Source organism: Dama dama, chromosome X (assembly GCF_033118175.1).
Source record: "Dama dama isolate Ldn47 chromosome X, ASM3311817v1, whole genome shotgun sequence".
Classification (NCBI taxonomy): Eukaryota; Metazoa; Chordata; class Mammalia; order Artiodactyla; family Cervidae; genus Dama; species Dama dama.
This window is the reverse complement of record NC_083714.1, coordinates 99248280-99270958: the sequence shown is the minus strand read 5'-3', so window position 1 is coordinate 99270958 and position 22679 is coordinate 99248280. Positions and strand designations below refer to the sequence as shown.

Here is a 22679-nt window from a genome sequence, read left to right as displayed (position 1 = left end):
TTAATTGAAAAAAAAAGAAAATGCAAAGGAAAAAAAAAGTCTTCTCAAGTACCACAGTTCAAAAGCCTCAATTCTTCAGCTCTCAGCCTTCTTTATGGTCCAGCTCTCACATCCACACATGACTACTGGAAAAACCATAGCTTTGACTATATGGACCTTTGTCAGCAAAGTGATGTCTCTGCTTTTTAATACACTGTCTAGGTTTGTCATAGCTTTGTCTAGGTTGGTCATTGACCCATCTTTCAAGGGGCAAGCGTCTTTTAATTTCATGGCTGCAGTCACCATCTGCAGTGATTTTGGAGCCCAAGAAAATAAAATCTGCCACCATTTCTACTTTTTCCCCATCTATTTGCCATGAAGAGATGGGATCGGATGACATGATCTTAGTTTTTTTTTTAATGCTGAGTTTCAAGTCAGCTTTTTCACTCTCCCCTTTCACCCTCATCAAGAGGCTCTTTAGTTCCTCTTCACTTTCTGCCATTAGAGTGGTATCATCTGCATATCTGAGGTTGTTGATATTTCTCCCAGAAATCTTGATTCTGTGAACCGTGAACTTCAGATGTTCAAGCTGGTTTTAGAAAAGGCAGAGGAACCAGAGATCAAATTGCCAACATCTGCTGAATCATCAAAAAAGCAAGAGAGTTCCAGAAAAACATCTATTTCTGCTTTATTGACTATGCCAAAGCCTTTGACTGTGTGGATCACAATAAACTGTGGAAAATTCTGAAAGAGATTGGAATACCAGACCACCTGACCTGCCTCTTGAGAAATCTGTATGCAGGTCAGGAAGCAACAGTTAGAACTGGACATGGAAAAACAGACTGGTTCCAAATAGGAAAAGGAGTATGTCAAGGCTGTATATTGTCACCCTGTTTATTTAACTTATATGCAGAGTACATTATGAGAAATGCTGGGCTGGAGGAGGCACAAGCTGGAATCAAGATTGCTGGGAGAAATATCAATAACCTCAGATATGCAGATGACACCACCCTTATGGCAGAAAGTGAAGAAGAACTAAAGAGCCTCTTGATGAAAGTGAAAGAGGAGAGTGAAAAAGTTGGCTTAAAGCTCAACATTCAGAAAACTGAGATCATGGCATCCGGTCCCATTACTTCATGGCAGACAGATGGGGAAACAGTGGAAACAGGGACTGACTTTATTTTTCTGGGCTCCAAAATCACTGCAGATGGTGATTGTAGCAATGAAATTTAAAGACACTTACTCCTTGGAAGGAAAGTTATGACCAACCTAGACAGCATATTAAAAAGCAGAGACATTAGTTTGCCAACAAAGGTCCATCTAATCAAGGCTATGGTTTTTCCAGTGGTCATGAATGGATGTGAGAGTTGGACTTTAAAGAAAGCTGAGTGCCGAATAACTGATGCTTTTGAACTGTGGTGTTGGAGAAGACTCTTGAGAGTCCCTTGGACTGCAAGGAGATCCAACCAGTCCATCCTAAAGGAAATCAGTTCTGGGTGTTCATTGGAAGGACTGATGTTGAAGCTGAAACTCCAATACTTTGGCCACCTGATGCGAAGAGCTGACTCATTTGAAAAGACCCTGATGCTGGGAGGGATTGGGGGCAGGAGGAGAAGGGGACGACAGAGGATGGATGGCATCATCGACTCGATGGACATGGGTTTGGGTGGACTCTGGGAGTTGGTGATGGACAGGGAAGCCTGGCGTGCTGCGGTTCATTGGTTCGCAAAGAGTCGGACACAACTCAGCAACTGGACTGAACTGAACTGTGATTCATTAGCCTGGCATTTTGCATAATGTACTCTGCATATAAGTTAAATAAGCAGGGTGAAAATACACAGCCTGGACATACTCCTTTGCCAATTTTGAACCAGTCTGCTGTTCTGTGTCTGGTTCTAACTGCTGCTTCTTGACCTGCACACAGGTTTCTCAGTAGACAGGTAAGGTGGTCTGGTACTCCCATCTCATTAAGAATTTTCGACAGTTTGTTGTGATCTACACAATCAAAGGTTTTAGCCTAGTCAATGAAGCAGAAGTAGATGTTTTTCTGGAATTCCCTTGCTTTTGCTATGATCCAATGAATATTGGCAATTTGATCTCTGGTTCCTCTGCCTTTTCTAAATCCAACTTTTACATCTGGAAGTTTTCGGTTCACGTACTGTTGAAGCTTAGCCTGAAGGATTTTGAGCATTACCTTGCTGGTATGTGAAATGAGCACAATTGTGCAGTAGTTTGAACATTCTTTGGCATTGCCTTTCTTTGGGACTGGCTATACATGTATTAATAAAAGAAAATCATCATATAGTCACCATCATAATACTAATTGCTTCAGGCAAGAATCACCAATGGATGCTAAACTGGTGAGTGGAAGTTCAGAGGAAAAATAGGAGAGATACATAATCTCAAAGTATGTCCCTACAAGATACTTCTTAATGTTATTCACAAAGGAGAAAGGGCACATTTTGGTGGAGAAACCTGGAAGACAGCACCTTAATTGAATGATCAAAACTAATACCAACATGTCTGAGTTGGTATTAATTAAATGAGTTAACAAATACTTTGTGATTCTGGAGACACTGAAGAGAACACAACGTCACTGCTGTGGAATTCCTGCCAAAAATGCATAATCCAAATCTAATCTTGAAATAACAGCAGATAAACCCAAATTTAAGGACATTCTTCCAAAGCAGTGACCTATGCTCTTCAAAAACATCAAGATCATGTCAGTTAATGGAAGAGCGAGATGTTGTTCCAGATTGGAAGAAATCCAAAAGACCTGATAAAGGAAGGTAGCTCGTGACCCAGGATTTCCTTTTCCTATAAAACAACAGTATCAGCACACCCACTAGGATGGCTAGACCCAAAAGAGTCAGATAACACAGTGCTTGAGAAGATGTGGAGAAATCGAAACCCTCATGCTCTGCTGGTAAGAATGTAAGAAAATGTCCTTGTTTTTAGAAAATTAATACTGAATTTAATTGAAGGGGCATCACATCTGCAACTATGATCAAATACTTTAGAAGAAATTTAGATAGATACAGAGAGAAAAAGAGAAGGAGAGAGAGAGAAAAAATGGTATTATTCTGAGGCTTGGCAATTTTTTTGTTTTTGCCAATCTAATAAGCTAAGGTTATGAGAACTGGACTGCAAAGAAGACGGAGCACTGAAGAATTGATGCCTTTGGACGCCCACCCCCCCCCCCCAAAGAGGTGACTGGCTTGAGAGGACAATTAATTAAAAGAAAAAATTACCCACTTACGGACCTTTATAGTCAAAGCTATGGTTTTTCTAGTAGTCATGTACAGATGTGAGAGTTGGACCATAAAGAAGACTGAGCACCGAAGAATTGATACTTTTGAACTGTGGTGCTGGAGAAGACTCCTAAGAGCCCCTTAGACAGCAAGGAGATCAAACCAGTCAATCTCAAGGGAAATCAACCCTGAATACTCATTGGAAGGACTGATGCTGAAGTTGAAACTCCAGTATTTTGGTCATCTGATGTGAACATCTGACTCATTGGAAAAGTCCATGCTGCTGGGGCAGAAGGAGAAGAGGGCGTCAGAGGATGAGACGGACGGCTGGATGGCATCAAGAATGCAATGGACATGAACTTGGGCAAACTTCGAGAGATGGTGAGGGACAGAAAGGCCTGGCGTGCTGCAGTCCATGGGGTCACAAAGAGCCAGATATGACTGGGTGACTAACAACAACAATAATAAATATTTTATTAAATATTATTATGTATAGTATTATTTTAAATACTTTTTATTTGTAATATATGTTGTGTGTTTAAACTCTATTTAACTTTATGTTAACATTTTTTAAAGAGAGGAGACATACCTTTTTTTTCAATTGCCATTGGTATTTCCCACTATTTTGTGCTAATCCCACTATTTTGTTTAACAGAAAGGGACATTGAAGCCTGGGGAATGGGTATGGCTTGCCCAGCTCCATACAGGCAAGCATTAATCTGATTAGAACCTGTTTGATTTAGCTCCTCAGGCCAGGGTGGGGTCCAGCTTGACTTTAGCTTTCTTCTTTCTTCCACTTGATAGCTAAATTTGCAATCCATGCCCAGTAAATGCTCCTTTGGAAAAAGTCCCTTCATCAGCCTAGGGGAAAGGAGAGGCAAATACCAAGTGCTGCGTAAATCCTCAGAGTTGGTGCAGATAAAGCCCAAATTCAAACCATTGTTGGCATTGTTGGGGACACTAAGTTAGTCACCAAGTCATGTCTGACTCTTTAGGAGCCCATGGACTGTAGTCCGCCAGGCTCGTCTGTCCATGGGATTCTCCAGGCAAGAACACTGGAGTGGGTTGCCATTTCCTTCTCCAGGTGATCTTCCCCACTCAGGGATCGAACGCGCGTCTCTTATGTCTCCTGCATTGCAGGCGGATTCTTTACCGCTGAGCCACCGGGAAATTGGTGCTCTGCACTGGCCTCCTGGTTCATAGGAAACACTCAGTAGTTGCTGGGGTCACCCTCAATGCAGGAGTGAGTCTGGTGGGGAAGTCAACCTGCAAATCAGTTCTCAATGATAAGCTAAGTGCTCACCGGGAGTCCCTAGGGGGACGCCTAGGCGCCTAATTCGTGCTCCCAGGTGACAGTCTGTACTTGTGTTTCTGGCTGGTCTTTGATGGTGGGGATGGTTGGAAATTCCCATAGTTCCCTCAAAGGATGGGTAAGGAGAGACCTCGGTGTATTTTCCCATCTGTGAAACGGGGGCATAACAGTGTCACGAAGACGTGCGCGGGTGGGCAGTTTCAGGGCGAGGCGGATGAGTGGAGGAGCGGGCTTTCTCTCCTCCCTCCCCCATCTTTCCCATCTTGGCTTCCACGGTTTAGGAATTTGGTGATTGGACGGTTTGTTCTTGGATGGTCAGAAGACCTCCCGACACGACCCTTCAGGGGCTGGCACACTAAAAGGTCGGAAAGTTGCGGGAGCCAACGTTCCGCGAGCCGACGTCCTCCGCGCCCGGCTCCACTCAACCTCCAGCTCCTTCCCTCAATCCTCCCGCTCCCCTCCTTCTTCGTCCCCGCCCCGCTCCCGTTCTCTTATTGGCCGACCGGGCCGGCCCGGGATTTAAAGGGCCCGCTCACCGCGCCGCCCTGAGAGCTGCAGCTGGTCCCGGCCTTGCGGCCTGCGGGGGAGGCTGCCGGGAGGAGGCAGCGACGACGGCGGCGGCGGCGGCACTTCCCCAGCCCCTTGGACCGCAGCTTCCTTACTGCCAGGTAGGTCGCCGGTGGTGCACGCTCGGCTCTCCCGCTTGCATCCTGAGCCGGCCTCCCCTTGTGGGTCTGCAGTGCGTGTGCTAGGGCCCCCTCTCCATCACCTTTCCAACTCCCTCTTCTGCCGTGTCCCTTACCGCCATCTCCACCTCCCTGCAGCCCCCGGGCCTGGGAAGGGCTTTGTTGGCGGCCGGGTGGGGGTGGGATGGGGCACGCGGGGGATACAGGACACCCCCAACCTCCGTTCAAGGAGAGATGCACACGGTCCCCGAGTGTCACAGGATCTCCCTCTCTGCCCTCCACGCAGCGTGACTCTACCTTGCAAACCAGGGAGCCCCTCAATTTGATATACAGGCCTAGAATGTACACCATTCAATCACTGTCGGACCCGGACTGTTCCCAGTGTACAAGAACACAGATCCTTCATTCACCTCAGGTCACAGGCTGTGTATGGGCACCCGGGACACCCCCCCCCACACACACACATACACACACAGGGGCGGCTCAGTCTGATGTACCTGACACTCGCACCCTCCCCCCCGCCATACCCTAAGCTGAAATCTGGGTGCTCAAATCCATCCCTTGAGCATCATCTGCCCCATGGACATCCCAGCTAGCCTCCTCTGTGTCCCTCCTTTGGCAGGTCTATCCATCTGTCCATCCATCCGTGGGGGTCCGCAATGGCTACCTTCAGCCGCCAGGAATTTTTCCAGCAGCTGCTACAGGGCTGTCTCCTGCCTACTGCCCAGCAGGGCCTTGACCAGATCTGGTTGCTCCTTGCCATCTGCCTCGCCTGCCGCCTCCTCTGGAGGCTTGGTAAGTGCCTGCCCCACCATGGGCCACCATGCCAAGCCATATCACACCTGCCACATTTATCCATACCAAGGCCCACTTTATTCTGCCACATCTTGCCAAGCCAGGCTCCTATATGTCCAGCCTACCACATCCCACCAGGCTAAGCCCCACTCTACCACCCCACATCCTACTAACCTGGCCACCCCATGCACCAAGTCTCATCCTGCCATGCCAAGTCATGCCTTTCAGTATCCCTGGGTTCTGGGACTCTTGAAAGCTAAGGTTCTTGAATCTTGGGATCTTGAAAGGCCTACATCCCAAGGTTATAAAATTCTGAAATGCACATGCCACAGGGCTATGAAAAGTACCATGTATCCCAAGGTACCATGTTACAGGGTTTGGGGATTCTGACACATTGAAATTCTCACACACTATGTTTCCAAAATGCTGGCATTCTGGATTTTTAGAATCATAATATGATTTCTGGATTCTAAGATTCTGAAATGTTTCCACAAACCAGGGCATGCCTTTATCTAAAAGATAAGATTCCAAGTCCCCAAGGTTCCTATAGGATGCTGAGAATTTCGGAAATCTGAGACTCAGAAGTTCTACACTTTCTTTTTTCTTGTTCTTTTATCTTAAATGGATGTTTTATTTTTCCCCAGGTTTATCATTTTGAAAAATTTCAAAGTTACTGCAAAGCTAAGTTGAAAGAATAGTACAATGAACACTCATATATGCATCACCTGATTCTCCAACTGTCAACATCCTGCCACATTAGCTCGCTCTGTCGATTGCTCGATCATCTTCCTGAATCACTTGAATAACCTGCTGCACTTCACCCCAAATCCTCTTGCACGTGTCCCCCAAGAATAAGGACATCTTTCCCCCACAACCATAGCCTCAACCATCACCCCTCAGGAAATTTAATCTCAATGCTATAGTGTTATCCAATATAAGTTATTCAGATTTCCTCCAGGGGTCCTAAAATAACCTTTATAGATGTCTCTTTTCTTTAAACCCAAGCTGCCTCCCCAGTTCCCCAAAACCTGCTTTGTGTCACCTGCAATCCCACCACATTCCAACCTCTAAGCCTTTGCCTGAGCTGTGAACTCTGCCCAGGTTGCCCTTCTACCAACCCTCCTCTAATTCCCTATCATGTTCTCTCTTTCTTTCACCCAAAGGGTTGCCATCCTACCTGAAGCATGCAAGCACCGTGGCAGGTGGCTTCTTCAGCCTCTACCACTTCTTCCAGCTGCACATGGTTTGGGTCGTGCTGCTCAGCCTCCTGTGCTACCTCGTCTTGTTCCTCTGCCGACATTCTTCCCATCGGGGCGTCTTCCTCTCCGTCACCATCCTCATCTACCTGCTTATGGGGTATGGGCGTGAGTCCTCATCCCTGTACCATCAGCAGAAGAGTGGGTGGGGGTGGGTGGGTCCCCAGGCCACCCCTCATGAGACTGTCCAGGACAGGGAGGGCATAGGATGTTTCTGGAGGCGGTGGAAATCTGGGAGACTTGTTCTTTCCAAAGGGCTACACTGGACAGGTGGGACTTGAGCTCCCCCTGGAGGAGGCAGCCCTGGAGAACTCTTCCTCCATGAGGTTGTGCAGGGCAGGGAAAATATGCCCTCTCTGCACCTCGGTTTCCCCCCTTTGCCCTGTCTGAGGCCAGGGGAGTCATAGGGCCAAGATCACCACCTTTTTCCTCAGTGAGATGCACATGGTGGATACCGTGACATGGCACAAGATGCGAGGTAGGCAGCCCTGGCTCTGTCCCCTGCTCCAGCCCTCCAGCCCCCCACCACCTCTCCTAAATCCCCCCACCCCGTCTCTTTCCTTCCCCATGCTTCTCCCTCATCTGCCTAGCTCACTGGCCACACAGCCGTCAGACTCCCCTCACGTCTGTGTTTCTCTCTACCATGCCTCTTCCCCCACCCCATCTGTCTGTCCCATCTCATGTCCGCGCCTGACTCTCTATAGAGTCAGAACGTCTGCCGGTCCTGGGCCCACCTGCTCCACTGCCTGTCCGACCCTGTGCCCACCTCTCCACCCTTGCACTCTTCTTTCCTACCGCCTTTCACCTGGTGATCCCCACATCCCCCCCATGGCTACCTGCTCTCTTCTCATCCACTTGACCATGGGCACCACATGTAGGGGCCCAGATGATCGTGGCCATGAAGGCGGTGTCTCTGGGCTTCGACCTGGACAGGGGCGAGGTGGGCGCAGTGCCCTCGCCTGTGGAGTTCATGGGCTACCTCTACTTCGTGGGCACCATCGTGTTCGGGCCCTGGATATCCTTCCACAGCTACCTACAGGCCGTCCAAGGTCGCCCGCTGGTGAGGCCCCGGGTGGACAGGTGGGCAGGGACCGTGGGAGCCACCCCGAGGCAGTATTCACGGAGCCTTGATCCCCACAGAGCCGCCGATGGCTGCAGAAGGCGGCGCGGAGCCTGGCGCTGGCCCTGCTGTGCCTTGTGCTGTCCACCTGTGTGGGGCCCTACCTCTTCCCGTACTTTATTCCCCTCGATGGTGACCGCCTCCTTCGCAAGTGAGCACAACCTTCGAGGCCTCTGCCCGGCAGTGAGGGGGTTGGGGAGGGACCTGGGGTCTCCCCAGCTCTGAGCTTGTCTCTTAATGCTTTTGTCTGTCTTCTGTTACTACAGCAAGAAACGCAAAGTCAGGTAAATGAGGGCAGGTGCTGAGGGCGCGTGGGGCTGACTGGGGCGTGGGGGCATAGTCTGTAACTGACTGGTTCTGTAAGTCTGATACTGTCCGACCATCTACCCAGTGAGTGAGTGTTTGTCTGAGGCTCTGGTTTGACCACGACTGGCCCTATAACTTCATGTACAGTAGATCCTCCATTACATACTGTGTCTGTCTGTCCATCTGTTCTGCTATTCCACCATTAGAAGCAAGTTATATGAGTGCAATAGACAGCAACAGATATGTGTTGGTTAGCGATGCTGACCTGTCTGTGACACTGGCTAGAAGTGTGTGTGGGTTTTTGCCTGTCAGCCAGGGACTCCTTGTGTGGGACTGGAGTTCTGGCTGGCTGGCTGGCTGTGCAGTTGTCTGTGATGGGAGCATGTGGCTGTCACTAGATAGGATGAACCTGGCTTGTCTCTAACTGTGGCTGGGAATGGATCTGTGGTGTGTTGTGTGTGTGTCTGTAATGATTCTGCCAATGGATCTGCCTTATCTGGCTCCTCATTATTGTCCAACGGAGGGGCAGGACTGACCATCCACCCCTGGTGTGACTAGGATTTCATCCAGCTCTTTGATTACATGAACTTCTCCCCTCCTCACTGGCCGCTGATTGTGTCTGATGCTGAATGAGGCTCTGAAAGGTGGAATGACTTGCCCACTGTCACCCAACTATAGCCAGACATTAATCCCAGGCCTGAATCCAGAACCTACACTTTTTCCAGTGGAAGATGTTGCCTGTCTTTGACCATGTCTGATTATACAACTGACAGGATGACTGTCTTAAGTGTAGAATTGTGTATGTGTACATAACTGGGTGCTTGATGATGTCTGAGCCTAACTAAAGGTCTTCCATGTGTCTTATGGTCACTGAATCTGGTCAGAGAGCTGGGAGTCTAATAGTATGTGTGTCTGCCCATGTAGCTGTGAGGTCAGCCTCTAACAGTGGCTGGGTCTGGATGTCTGGCCAGGTGAGGCCGTGGGACCATGTCATATCATAGAGCAGCTCACACATCAATTTGAGCCACCTGAAACTGACCAACAGGGCATGGAAGGATGGATGTGTGTGACTATCGTAGCATGACTCTCACCTCTTTTGCTGCCATGTTTCTGTTTGTATTGTTGATGAACGACTCAGACCAGTTTCCAGGGCCTCTCTGACTCTCTTTCCTTTCTTCTCTGCTGCCTTCCTGACCCCTAGGGGCACCATGGTAAGGTGAGTCTACAGAGTGGGGCCAGGGATGCTGGCAACTGGGGTGTGTCACACCTGGACCTGAGCATGATGCCTCTCTCTCTGGCTCCTTTTCCCCCAGGTGGCTGCGAGCCTACGAGAGTGCTGTCTCCTTCCACTTCAGCAACTACTTTGTGGGCTTTCTGTCCGAAGCCACGGCCACGTTGGCAGGGGCTGGCTTCACCGAGGAGAAGGATCACCTGGAATGGTGGGGAGGGCTGGGGGGGCTCCATCTCCCACAGGGTGCTGCCTAGAGGAGCGTCAGGGAGGAGGGGGGATGCTCCCAGGGGAGGGAACAGCTAAGAACAAAAGTGTGACTCTCAGGTGGGTTAAATCCCAAATGAGTTTGCGTGTCTCTTTTTCCCACAGGGACCTGACAGTCTCTAAGCCACTGAATGTGGAGCTGCCCCGGTCCATGGTGGAAGTTGTCACAAGCTGGAACCTGCCCATGTCTTATTGGTTAAATAACTGTGAGTCACAAAGTCATCATTCCAAGAGGGCTGGCAGTCATCAACCCACACCCCTTTTCACATTCATACAAGTTGAAGATAGTAGGGACCAAAAAACCTCCCAAATAACTCCTGTCCTTGTAGAGTTGACATTTTTGTTGGGGGAGCAGTATAATTTTAAAAAATAGACAGTAGTTCAGGTGGTGATATGTGCTGTGGTAAGAAAAATAAAGAGAGAAGGTGAAGATGATCTGGGAGTGTTAGGAATGTGTGGGTGGGAGTGGATGCAATTTTAAATAAATCAACCAGAGAAGGTCTCACTGAGGAGCTAGTCTGAGCAAAGACTTAGAGGTGAGAAAGCAATCAATGCAAATATATATGGGAGAAATGTAACAGATGGCAGGAACAGCAGTGCACAGGCCCTGAGGCAGGTGTATACCTGGCACATTTGAGGTACAGTGAGGAGACCAGTAGAGCCGAAGCAGAGTGCGCAAGGGGATGAGTGGCAGGAGGTGAGGTCCAAGAGGTGACAGAGCCTGGTCCTATAGGGTCTCTCTGGCCATGGGGAGGACTTTGGCTTTTTCTCTGAGAGAGACAGAGCAGGGGTATGAGCAGAGGAGAGCCACAGGCTGCCTTGGGTTGTAACAGGATCCTCTGGCTATTGTGAGGAAAGACAGGGTGTTGGGGAGGGCAGCAGTGATAAACTCCAAAGCTGAAACTGGCAGGATATGCTAAGAGTTTGGTTATAGGAGTCAGGGGAGGAGCAGATCAAAGGTGATAGTGAGGCTTTTGGTCCTGATGAATTGGAAGGGTTTAGTTGACATTGGTTACACTTGGAAAGACTACAGGAGGAACAGGTTGGGAGGGACAATCAGGAGCTAAGTTTAGATAATGTGAAATTGGAGGCCATTATAGAGAGACTTCATCCTGGGGGCCCTGAGAGGTTGTGGGTATCCTCACCCTGCCCTAATGGCCCCCTAGGAAGGGCAGGGGAAAAGCTCAGGAGACTGTTGCCCCACCTCTCCCCCCCTCCCCATAGATGTTTTCAAGAATGCTCTCCACCTGGGGACCTTCTCAGCCGTGCTAGTCACCTATGCAGCCAGCGCCCTCCTGCACGTGAGCAGAGCAGAGTGGGATCAGGATGGTAGCTGGGTGGGGGTGGTGGGGCCTCCTGCTCACTCACCTCACTGCCCCCAACCCCACCCCAGGGCTTCAGCTTCCACCTGGCTGCAGTACTGCTGTCCCTGGCATTTATCACTTACGTGGAACATGGTGAGTGCAGAACCCAACCCAGCAGATGGGACGGGTGGCTGGTGTTGGCTGGTGGTGGGCTGGAACCACTGTTACCTGAGGCTAACCTGACAGTCTTACCTTCCCCTCCCCCTCATCTGTCCTAGTTCTGCGAAAGCGCCTGGCTCGGATTCTCAGTGCCTGTGTCTTATCAAAACGGTGCCCACCAGACTGTTCACACCAGCATCGCTTGGTGAGGATTCAGCCTAGGTAGCCGTGTGGTCAACTCCCCCCCCCTCAAAAAAAATTACTTCTCTTTCCATCTTATATCTGTCTCAGGGTGCCCAGCTTTCTCTTCCAGTCCTGAACCATGTTCATAACCTCACCTCTATTCACTGGCGTCCATCTCTCTAATAAGAATGTATCAAGCAACTGCTGTATACCCACCTAGCGTTTATTTTCCCAATGAACATGTGTTGAGCACCTCCTGGCACCAGGCACTGTTCTAGGTGCTGGAGACACAGTGATGAACAAAATAAACCAAAATCTCAGCCCTCTGGGACAAACATTTTAACAGGGAAGACAGTAAATAAAAAATAAGTCAGTAAAGTATAGTAGCTTGTTAGGTTGTGATTAGTGCCAAGGAAAAAATACATAAGGGAAGGGGAGAGGGAAGTATCAGGGGTGAGTTGTTTCAAGTTTAAGTGAGGAAGTGACTTTTGAGTTCTTTAACTGAAGGAGGTAAGGAAGGGGAGCATTTCAGGCAAAGGAAACAACCAGAGTAAAGACCCTGAGATGGGAGAGTGCTTGAAATATTTGAGGAATAGTGAGGAGGCCAGGATGGCTTGAGCAGTGAGTCAGAGCGGGAGAGGTGGGCCATGTAGGTCATAGTAGCGATTTGCTTTGGTTTGTGTCTTTTTTTCTCATTCTTTTGGCAACAAGAAGTACAGAGAATTTCAGATTTGCCTCTAACCAGACAGCCAATGTTTATTACCATAAACCCCCAACTCAAAGCCCCACCCACCATTCTTCTTCCTCTGCCTGAACGCTTGAATCTCCCCCAATTTGGACGTTCTCAAGCTAACAGTATCCTCATCCTTGGATACCCCTTGAGCTCCCACAGGAGGATCAGAACCATCTCTTTCGTACTCTGGTGGGGACTGCCCCAGACATCCTTATTCCTGTGCCTAGAGTGTTACCCTGGGAGCACCTGCCCAGATGGGATTGGAGGACAGTGATTAGGTCCAGCTGCCAGGCTTATCCATCTGTCTTCCACAGGGCCTGGGGGTACGAGCCTTAAACCTGTTCTTTGGGGCCCTGGCCATCTTTCACCTAGCCTACCTGGGCTCCCTGTTTGATGTTGATGTGGATGACACCACAGAGGAACAGGTAAGGTGGGGGGGGGGCCTGGGCTGGGGGTCACCCAGGGATGTGCTACCTGCTCATCGGAACCATAAGAACAAAGGTGTGGAGGACAAGACATGGGGATCTTGTATCTAGTGTCTCCAGCTTGTCCTTCTTTGTCCTTCTCTCCCATTGTCCCTCTGGTTGATTGATACTGTTGGGTCTTTTACTTGGATGAAGTGTGCAAAATATGTTTATTTTATTTATAAAATTTATTTTCTCTAGAAAGAATACAAAATCTGAGTTTTCCTTTGTTAAAAGTTAATTATTTCATCATATTGTTACTTAGGTAGAACTCGCAAGTTTTCTTTATTTAATTTGTTAAAAATAGTTTTACTTATATTGATTGTGCAAATCCTGGATTCTACTTTAAAAGTGTATGTTAAAATGTATATACTATTTTTATTCAGGTAGAGTGTGCACATTCCAGGTTTTACTCCTCTTTAAATGAAAAACAATTTGAAAGTAATGTTTATTCATATGGCACTAACAGGATCCAGCTTTTGCTTCTCTCTCTCTTTTTTTTTTTTTTTGGCCACGCCAGGCATCTTGTGGGATCTTAGTTCCCTGACCAGGAATTGAACCCTGGGCCACCACAGTGAAAGCACCTAGTCCTAACCACTGGACCACCAGGAATTCCCTTAGTTCAATTTTTAATTGAAAATAAAACTTTTATATTTTATCATTAAAAACAATTTTTGATTTTTCATTCAGGTTGAATATATAAAATCTGGGTTTTGCTTCTTTTTAAATAAAATTTTTGGTTTTTTATTAAAACTTTAAAAAACAGTTAATGCAGGAAATTCCCTGGCAGTCCAGTGGTTAGCACATGCACTTTCACTGTTGGGGTCCAGGTTCAATCCCTGGTCAGGGTACTGAGGTCCTGCAATCCTCGAGGCACAGCTAAAAAAAAAAATAGTTAATGCATATCGCATGGTTCAAACACCAAACAGTGTACAAGATATTCAGGGGAAAGTCTTATTCCTACCACCTTACTTCCATCCTCTTATGGGTACCCACTCTTGTTCATTTTATTGAACTATTATTCTAAAATATAAGCATAATAAGCAGATATAAAATATTTTTAATTCCATCCCCCTGGTTTTTACCCTAAAGGTAACACATGAATGACACTGTGCTGCATGTTGCTTTTTTTCCACATAATTCCTGAAAACTTCCCACATTAAGACATAGAGTAGGGACTTCCTTGGTGGTCCAGTGGCTAAGACCCTGTGCTTCCAATGCAGGGGGCCTCGGTTTGATCCCCAGTCAGGGAACTAGATAATGCATACTCCTACTAACACCTGGCACAGCCAAATAAATAATTTTTTTAAAAAAGACACAGAGTATCCTCATTCATTTTTTCCATTGTGACATAATATAGTTTGTCCCTTATCAGTGAACACCCAGGTGATTTTCCACTCCTTTTCTATTGTAAGTAATGCTACAGCACGTAATAATATCACATCCATGTGGATTCACAGAGGAGCAGACAGAACTATAGGATCTAGTCTTGATAGCAATGGAGAAATTACCTTTTCACCCTCCCACCAGCAGTGTGTGATCCTGTTTGTCACAACAATAACAGAGTGCCTCTCAGACTTCACAGATACATTTGTCAGTTTGAGTGGAGGGAGGTGATACATGAGGCTGAGTATCTTTTGATATGTTTAAGAGTAATTTCATTTTTTTTCCTTTTCTGAAAATGGCCTACTCACCTCCTTTGCTAATGTTTGTCTTTTTAAAAACTCAATTTCTAGGAACTCTTTATATATAAAGGAGAGTACAGGTCCGAAAGTGGGATTGCCTTGTCTCATATTTAAATTTTTTAAAGAGGAGAAAACACAAAAGAAAAAAGACTAAGTCTGCTTACCTTTCATATATACTCAATCTCTTCTCTGGGGCCTCACTCAGGGTTGCAGTGGAGTCACAGAAACATCCTTGAGCAAAGGATGGGTTTTCCTGAGATCTTTATTCTTGCTGAGTGGGACCAACCGTCACCTCTTTCCCACAGGGCTACGGCATGGCATACACTGTCCACAAATGGTCAGAGCTCAGCTGGGCCAGTCACTGGGTCACTTTTGGATGCTGGATCTTCTACCGTCTCATAGGCTGAGACACATCTGTGGACCATCACAAGCTCCCTCAAGACCCCTCCTCAGGGTGCCAGCTCTGATGGGTGATAAGGGAAGGCCCTCTAATTCTTGACCCTCTCTCCATCCTTGATCCCCCTCAACACCCATACACACACACACACACACACACACACACACACCATTTCCATGCCTGTCAATCCCCACCCCACCACAAGGCGGGGAGGGAGTGGTCCCTCCTGGGGCCTAGGGGTGGGGGATGCTTGGGGAAGCAGAGAGGGGGAGATCCAGGGCCTCCCCGCCTTCCTTTTCCCTTTTTATACAGTTTGTTATTATCAAATAAAAGTAGGAAATATACAAAAGCCTCTTTCTTCACTGCTCAGTGGGGAATAGAAATTAATTAGGAAGGGGACACAGCATGGATAAAGGTTTGGAAGCTAGAAACCATGAAGAGGGAGGTTGTGATTGGTTTGTAGTTCATTTATTACCATTCATGATTGAATGATGAGCCTGAGGATAGCACTGCTAGGTCTGAGTGGGACCAGGACAGATTGGATACCTGGATGTGGGGGAGGTCTGATTCTAATTGTTCTAATTGGCTGAAAAACAGGAATTCCCATTCTAACTGGTTGCCCTGACAGGGACAGTGGAGGAAAAGCAAGACTGATGAAGAGTTGATGCCTATTGGTCCTTAGGACTGAGGGGTGTGGATTCCAATTGGATAGAAAGCCTGGGTTGGGTCTGGAGACTGACTGAATAGTCTGGGTGCCCACTGGGTTAGAGTTATAGAGTTTCAATTCACTCTTAAGTGTTGGCACAGGGGGTTTGAGGGCCTCCGTGTCAACTGGTCAGCAAGGCTGAGGGGCTTGGGTTTTGATTGGTTCTTCTAACTTGAAGTCAGGATGGCGATGGCCTGAGGGAGAGGCGGAGGCAGCAGTAAGATTTGATCTGTCTGTTAGTCGTGTCCAACTCTGCAACCCCATGGACCGCAGGTTCCTCTGTCCATGGGATTTCCCAGGCAAGAATACTGGAGTGGATTGTCATTCCCTTCTCCAGGGGATCTTCCCGACCCAGGGATCAAACCCGCGTCTCCTGCATTGCAGGTGGATGCTTTACTGCTGAGCCACCAGGACTTATTTGTATTGTTTCCTTGCCCATTTGGGGGGTTAGGATTGAAGGTTGATCTGGGGAAAGTTTTGGTTGCTCTGCTTTTACAAATGAGGGCAACGCAATGCTGATTCAACAGCAGGTAAACACCCGATTTCTGATGGGATGGATAAAGGGGTTAGGGAAACTGAAGCCAAGACTTGCCACAGATTGGCTTCTGGCTGAAAACGCCCACCAACCGTGGCTTCTCCGCAGCAAAAATGGTACCACGCGTGAGGGCGGGGTCGGCGGCACACAGACAATAACTATTGGTTGAGAGCAGCACTGGCCTCCTTTCCAGCTCCTCCATTGGCCAGTTCCATAAGGCGGAACCTGTGAGGGGTTGGATTTGAAGTATTGATATTTCGGAGCCAGCGACCGATCTTAGTGAGACCCGGGAACCTGTGGGAGAGGCCGCTGCAAACGCGCTGTTGAGTGAGTGCCCTCCGCCTGAACTGCCTTTCCATCCCTTAGCTCGCAATTGCTAAATGGCCAGCCCTCGGCGCGCCTGCGCGAGACCCTTCCCCCGCCCCCACTTCTCCCGCCGCTTTGCCACCCTCACCACACCCACGCGCCTGCGCAGGGCGGTCGGCTACTGCGCGGTTGTCGGGACTGCAAAAGATCTGCCTTCTCATCGGGCAGCTGAACCAGAGGGTTCTAGTTCGGATTGGTGGTCTCTGTATTTGTCCCTCCTCTTTAGCTCCCTTTAGCTCTTTAGCTCCTCTTTAGCTCCCGGCGCAAGGCCCCTGCCCTCCACTTTCCTCTTTCTTGCGGGTTGGCTGCAGGGTGAGCAATTTCGGGAGGGGTCGGATAATCCCATACACTGAACCTGAAGGTGTAGTTCTGATTAGTCATCTTTTTTGTCTGTCCTGCAGTTTCCAGGACTACGGGGAGGGTAATAGCTTTACGTTGCAGGATGCAAGACAGTGACTCCTGCAAATCTCTCCTAGCAGACCTGTGAGGCATGGCACCGGGCCTGGCTCCTGTGTCTCCCCCAGCGGACTGTAACCCCTGAGGGCAGGGATCAGGCTTGGTTACTGTGTCTCCTTCGCCAGAGCATGACCAATGAGGGCTGGGACCTAGTCTGATTCTTGTGTCTGACCACCAGACTGTGACCAATGAGAGGAGAGACTAGGCCTGGTTCCTGTCTTACCCAATGAGATCAATGAGAGCTGGGACCTGTTCTGGTTCCTGTGTCTACCTTTTATGGCTCCCAGAGGGCAGGAACAAGCTTTCAGTTTTTCTGTGGGCTTATGTTCATGTTTTTAAAATAGTATATAATTAGATTTTTTTAGTTGAGTCAGTCTTAATCGGTTAATTGAGTCCACTTACATTTCTTGTCATAATAAACTATTTGGATATGATTTTATGATCTCATTCTATGCCTTTGTATTTGTTCAGGTTTTTTTGTTTTTAATTCTCTTTTCTACATATCCACACACCACCATCAGCCTACAAAGACATGACCACCAACGCCAGCCCCACGCACCCCTACTGGCCTCAGCACCTGAGACTAGACAACTTTGTGCCTAATGACTGCCCCACCTGGCATATCCTGGCTGGCCTCTTCTCCATCTCTGGAGTCTTAGTTGTGACCACATGGGTATTGTCAGGGCGTGCTGCGGTCGTCCCACTTGGGACTTGGCGGAGACTGTCCCTGTGCTGGTTTGCAGTATGTGGGTTCATTCACTTGGTGATTGAGGGCTGGTTCAGCCTCTACCACGCGGACCTTCTCGGAGACCAAGCCATCTTATCTCAACTCTGTGAGTCCTGGGTTCTTCAATATGCTGTGGAAGGGAATTTCCTGGGCAGGGATTGGCTTAGATGTTTACCTACCCACCAACTCTTATTCCATTTGTTTAAAATAAATTTTTAAAATTTATTTAACTTTTGTTGCATGTATATTCACATGGGTCCAAAATGAAGCCATTTAGAGGTATGCAGTAAAAATCTACCTTCTATCCTCCAAGTTTTCCCAAATAATTGCTTATGTTTCTTTTCAGGGTTTTACACATAAATTACACACATAAGCCTCAGTTTGCTCAACTGTAGAAGAGGGATAATAGTCATACCCAAATACATGTAAGACACTTAGAACAATGTTTGGCAGACAATACATGCCATATAACTTTATTATCATCATCATCATCATTTTAATTTTTCCTTTTGTATAAATGGTAGCATGCTTTTTTTTAAAAATGAACTTTGCTTCTGAACTTTGCTTCTTTTTGATGAGGACACTCATCATAAGTTTATGAAGAGTTTGAAAGCATAAATGTTACAGAATTATTTGACTTTTCCAGTATTAATAGGTATTTCCCCTAATCTTTTGCTGTTACGAACAGTATTCCTTTTTGGCCTCATGAATAAATCTGCTAGAACATTCTTCTGCAAGTCTCTGTGTGGAGATCTGCTTTCATTTCTCTTGGGTAGATGTGGAAGAGTAGAATATCTGGGTCCTGTGGTAGATGTGTGTTTAACGTTATGAAAAACTGCCAAACTTTTCAAGAATGGCTGCACCATTTTATATTCCCACCAGCAGTATATTAGAGTTAGTTTTTCCACATCCTCATCAATACTTGATATGACCGGGTATTTATTAAATTTTAGTCCTTCGAGTGGATGTGAGTGATATCTCATTATGGTTTTAATTTGCTTTCCCTTAGTGATTAATAAGTACCTTTCATGTGTTTATTGACCATTTAGAATCCTGTTTTGTGAAAAACCTATGTCAGTCTCCTGTCTATTTTTATATTGGGTAATCTATCTTTTCCTTGGTGATCTCTACTTACTCTTTCATTTACTTATCTGTTCACCTTCGAGCTCTCTCTCTTTCTCTCATTGGCTACTTTCCTCACTCCATCATTTACACCTGCCTGGTTTTATTCCACAAACATTTATTGAATACAAGACAATCACAGCAACACTTAATGTTCTGTGTCAGGTTTGCACACATTATCTTGTATACATATAAAAACAGCTGCCCCATTTCACAGATGAGGAAACTGAGGCATGGGGAGGTTATAAAGCCTGCCTTCTTACATGAGCCCTTGGCTCTCACAAGTCTGACTTCCTTTTCCTGCTGATGTTCTTCATATAAGTTTCTTGTCTTCTTCAGGGAAAGAGTATGCCAAGGGAGACAGCCGATACATCCTGTAAGTGTTTGTCAAGGGAGACCTGCATTGTTTTGGGGGGAGGTAAGTCAGGGAGCATTAAGGGGTGCCTTGTAGGTAGAGCACAGTTATGCCAGTGCCCCCTCCATCCTTTCTCTTGCAGGGATGATAACTTCATGATATGCATGGAGACCATCACGGCTTACCTGTGGGGACCACTCAGCCTGTGGGTGGTGATCGCTTTTCTCCGCCAGCAACCCCTCCGCTTTGTCCTACAGCTTGTGGTCTCTGTGGGTGAGGAGAAGGCCCACAATGGGTGCTTGAGGGCTTGATGGGGGATCTACAGACATGGGGGGCATTCCTGCGGGTGGGACTTCTCAATTGTGCCCATCCAGGGCTGAGTCAGACTGAATGACAAACTCCCTGAGGTTTTGGAACAGCCATGCCCCTCCAGGCCTGTGTTCTCAATCCAGGAGAGTTCATTTCTCCTCCCACTCCATCACAAAGTCTCTCATGAGGGTTACAGTTACATGAGGTGGCCCATGATGGTGGGAAACCCCTGCATTCTTCTGAATCAAGATTCTGAGATTCCTTCATCTGAAATTCAGTCCTGTTAGGTTCTTATGTTGTTAGCTTTCTGGAAATGTGAGTTCTCTTTAGTCCTAGAATCCTGAGCTGTCTTGAATGAAAGGATTTTGAGCTTAAATTCTGGAGACATGAACTCTCTTGAGTTCAGAAAGTCTCAGCTTCTGATTTCTGGAATTCTCACATTTCTGATTTCTCAAATCTTCAGTCATGTGATTTCAGAACTTTTATGTCTCTGAATTTGGGAATTCTGAGCTCTAATGACTTGGAAAATGGCTTGGAATTGTTCCTCCTCCTTACAGAGTTTCCTTCTCCTTCTACCTCCCACAGGTCAGGTATATGGAGATGTGCTCTATTTCCTGACAGAGTACCGTGATGGATTCCAGCACGGAGAGCTGGGCCACCCGCTCTACTTCTGGTTTTACTTTGTCTTCTTGAACGCCCTGTGGCTGGTGCTGCCCGGACTCCTCATACTGGATTCTATAAAGCAACTTGCTCATGCCCAGAGCATACTGGATGCCAAAGCCCCAAAAGCCAAGAGCAAGCAGAACTAAAGAGTGATGAACTAGGCTTAAACACCGGCTATTGAGGAACTCTTAATCAGGAAATAAAGATCTTGACCCTATACTGAGAGATCTTTAATTATTAACCCCAGAGATGCCCCATGACTGACACTATAGATCCTTCCAGCACTCATTCCACAGACCACCATCCTTTCAGCCATAGACCAGCATCATCATCCCATAGACCTCGAACCTATGACCTCACAACTTTCCATCACTAACCCTACAGATTCCCCTGATGGTTAATTAGATCCATGAATCACATCTGTAAAGTCTTTTAAGGCATGATCGTCCATCCACACCCTTGGCATTCTCTCCAGAATATACCCTTTCTTGTTTTGAAATATGGTCAGGCTGAGAATTTTCCAAATCCAAGTTCTTCGGTTTACTCAGCCTCTTATCTCCTGATCAGGTATCCCACAAATACCCCATTACTAACTCCATATATCCCCTATTACTCACTCCAAAGAACCCCATCACTACCTTAAAGATTCCCATCACTCACACCAGAGACCCCCACAAAAGTCACTCCACTACCCCACATACTCCATCATTAACTCCTAAGATACCCATCACTCTCCCCACAAACAGCCTTTCATTTGCTCCATTGACAGAGAGAATCATTCACTTCACAGACCTCCATCACACCACAGACCCCATCACTTGCCCCAAGAGACCTTCCATCACGTACAACTCTATGACTCATTCATAGATCCCCCATCATGTGTTGCACAGACCTTATCACTCTTCTACAAAATGCCCTATCATTTACCCCATAGGTCTCTTTTCACTCACCATAGATCCCTCAATCACTCACTCTGTAAACTCCCCATAATGATTTTGAAGAATCTTATTTACCTTACATTCCCCATCACTCACCCTATAGATCCTCAATTACCCCACAGATCTTTCATCACTTACACCATATCCTATCACTCATCCCACAGACATCCCTTCACTCACCCCACAGACCACTTATCATGTACCCACAGATACCCCTCACCCTACAGACCCCTATTGCTCATCCAGCAGTCTCTGTCTTTAACCTCAAAGACCTTCAGTCATAAAACAAATCGGTACTTGAGGAATTTTGTGGAGGTGGCCATATTAAACTGCAGATACCTGTAGATGGGCTCCAGGTGACCTGTGCAGGGCAGGACTTCAGTTTAAATCTTGGTTCTGCTTGAGCCTACAGTGTCACTTTTTGAGAAGTGCCTCACTGTTAACCCAAAGCCCTGCATTAATTTCTCACCTCAGATCCATCACTTACCTCATTGTTTACTTAAGGCATGATGGTGCCCTTGCTCTCCCTCAAGCACAGCAGGCACCACCCCACCTTCTGTCCATTGCACTCTCTTCTCTCTGTCCTATTTACCATCCCTTTGATCTTGAGCATGTTTTCCCATGGCCTTCATTCAGTGCTTTCATATGTAAAATGCTGATAATGATAGTACCTACCTCAGGATTTTTATGCAGATTAGGTGAATTAATATATTTACACTATCTGGTATACACTTTGTTGAATGGAAGAATGAACAAATGAAAGAGAAAATTCTCCCCTGCACTATGGCAAGGACCTCCTTTTTGCTCTTCTTGCTTCCAGTATATTTCCTTCCAGAGGTTTCGCCACAACCAAGACAGGGGCATCTGAACACATCATAAGCCTGTGCTCCAGGGCCCTCAGGATAAATTCCAAGTTCTAGGCTAATGTTTTGCTCATTCCACTCTGTGATAATTTTAATGAAAAGCAACTTTCAAACTCCTTGTTTCCATCAGAAAACCTGGCAGTGCCACAAGAAGTGTTTTAGAAAAGGAGACTTCTCTTAAAAGGTAACATTAAAGGTAACATCCTACAATACTGCAACAATAGCTGAAGTCCAGGTACCTTACAGGACTCCTTGGTTACAAATTACATTTTTAAGAGCAGCATGTATTTTGTCCAAACCATAGAGACGTTGTACAGTAAAATGAGAATGGCTTTTTGCATTTTGTGGTACATAAACTTTCTCAAAGGAGTCTAAAATATGTCCAGTATTCAGCTGATATTTGGTGGGCACACACTGTTTAATAACAGGACTGACTTCAACGTGTTGTAAAGATTCAATAAAAACAGAGGCAAACTTGTCCACAGAGCATACAAACGGCTTTTATGGGTAAATT

General features: G+C 46.9%; 2 protein-coding genes across 3 annotated transcripts; both read left to right on the top strand.

The window, feature by feature from the left end:
• The first annotated feature begins 5095 nt into the window (after positions 1-5095).
• Positions 5096-15452, top strand: PORCN (porcupine O-acyltransferase). Its single transcript, XM_061137874.1, has 15 exons — positions 5096-5210; positions 5851-6023; positions 7187-7379; positions 7714-7757; positions 8158-8339; positions 8420-8550; positions 8666-8683; positions 9907-9921; positions 10019-10144; positions 10306-10406; positions 11425-11501; positions 11594-11657; positions 11783-11868; positions 12894-13004; positions 15034-15452. The coding sequence occupies exons 2-15, from the start codon at positions 5888-5890 to the stop codon at positions 15133-15135; spliced, it is 1386 nt and encodes a 461-aa protein (XP_060993857.1). The 5' UTR covers positions 5096-5210; positions 5851-5887; the 3' UTR covers positions 15136-15452.
• Positions 15453-16567: 1115 nt separating this feature from the next.
• On the top strand, positions 16568-20581 carry EBP (EBP cholestenol delta-isomerase). Of its 2 annotated transcripts, none has more exons than XM_061136355.1 (5): positions 16568-16693; positions 17710-18021; positions 19377-19413; positions 19535-19665; positions 20287-20581. In XM_061136355.1, exons 2-5 carry the CDS (start codon positions 17721-17723, stop codon positions 20508-20510), a joined length of 693 nt encoding a protein of 230 aa, XP_060992338.1. In that variant the 5' UTR covers positions 16568-16693; positions 17710-17720; the 3' UTR covers positions 20511-20581. The 2 variants fall into 2 exon arrangements, with proteins under 2 accessions (XP_060992338.1, XP_060992337.1); XM_061136354.1 differs by having other exon boundaries at positions 17660-18021.
• The last annotated feature ends 2098 nt before the right edge of the window (positions 20582-22679 follow it).

What these genes read in the sequence shown, in the direction of transcription:
- PORCN (XM_061137874.1), top strand. Translation starts at nt 5,888, where the DNA reads ATGGCTACCTTCAGCCGCCAGGAATTTTTCCAGCAGCTGCTACAGGGC. An exon ending in CTCATCTACCTGCTTATGGG is followed by an intron (nt 7,380 to 7,713) that starts GTATGGGCGTGA and finishes CTTTTTCCTCAG; the next exon opens with TGAGATGCACATGGTGGATA. An exon ending in CAGCCAGCGCCCTCCTGCAC is followed by an intron (nt 11,502 to 11,593) that starts GTGAGCAGAGCA and finishes ACCCCACCCCAG; the next exon opens with GGCTTCAGCTTCCACCTGGC.
- EBP (XM_061136355.1), top strand. Translation starts at nt 17,721, where the DNA reads ATGACCACCAACGCCAGCCCCACGCACCCCTACTGGCCTCAGCACCTG. An exon ending in AGCCATCTTATCTCAACTCT is followed by an intron (nt 18,022 to 19,376) that starts GTGAGTCCTGGG and finishes TGTCTTCTTCAG; the next exon opens with GGAAAGAGTATGCCAAGGGA. An exon ending in GGAGACAGCCGATACATCCT is followed by an intron (nt 19,414 to 19,534) that starts GTAAGTGTTTGT and finishes TTTCTCTTGCAG; the next exon opens with GGATGATAACTTCATGATAT.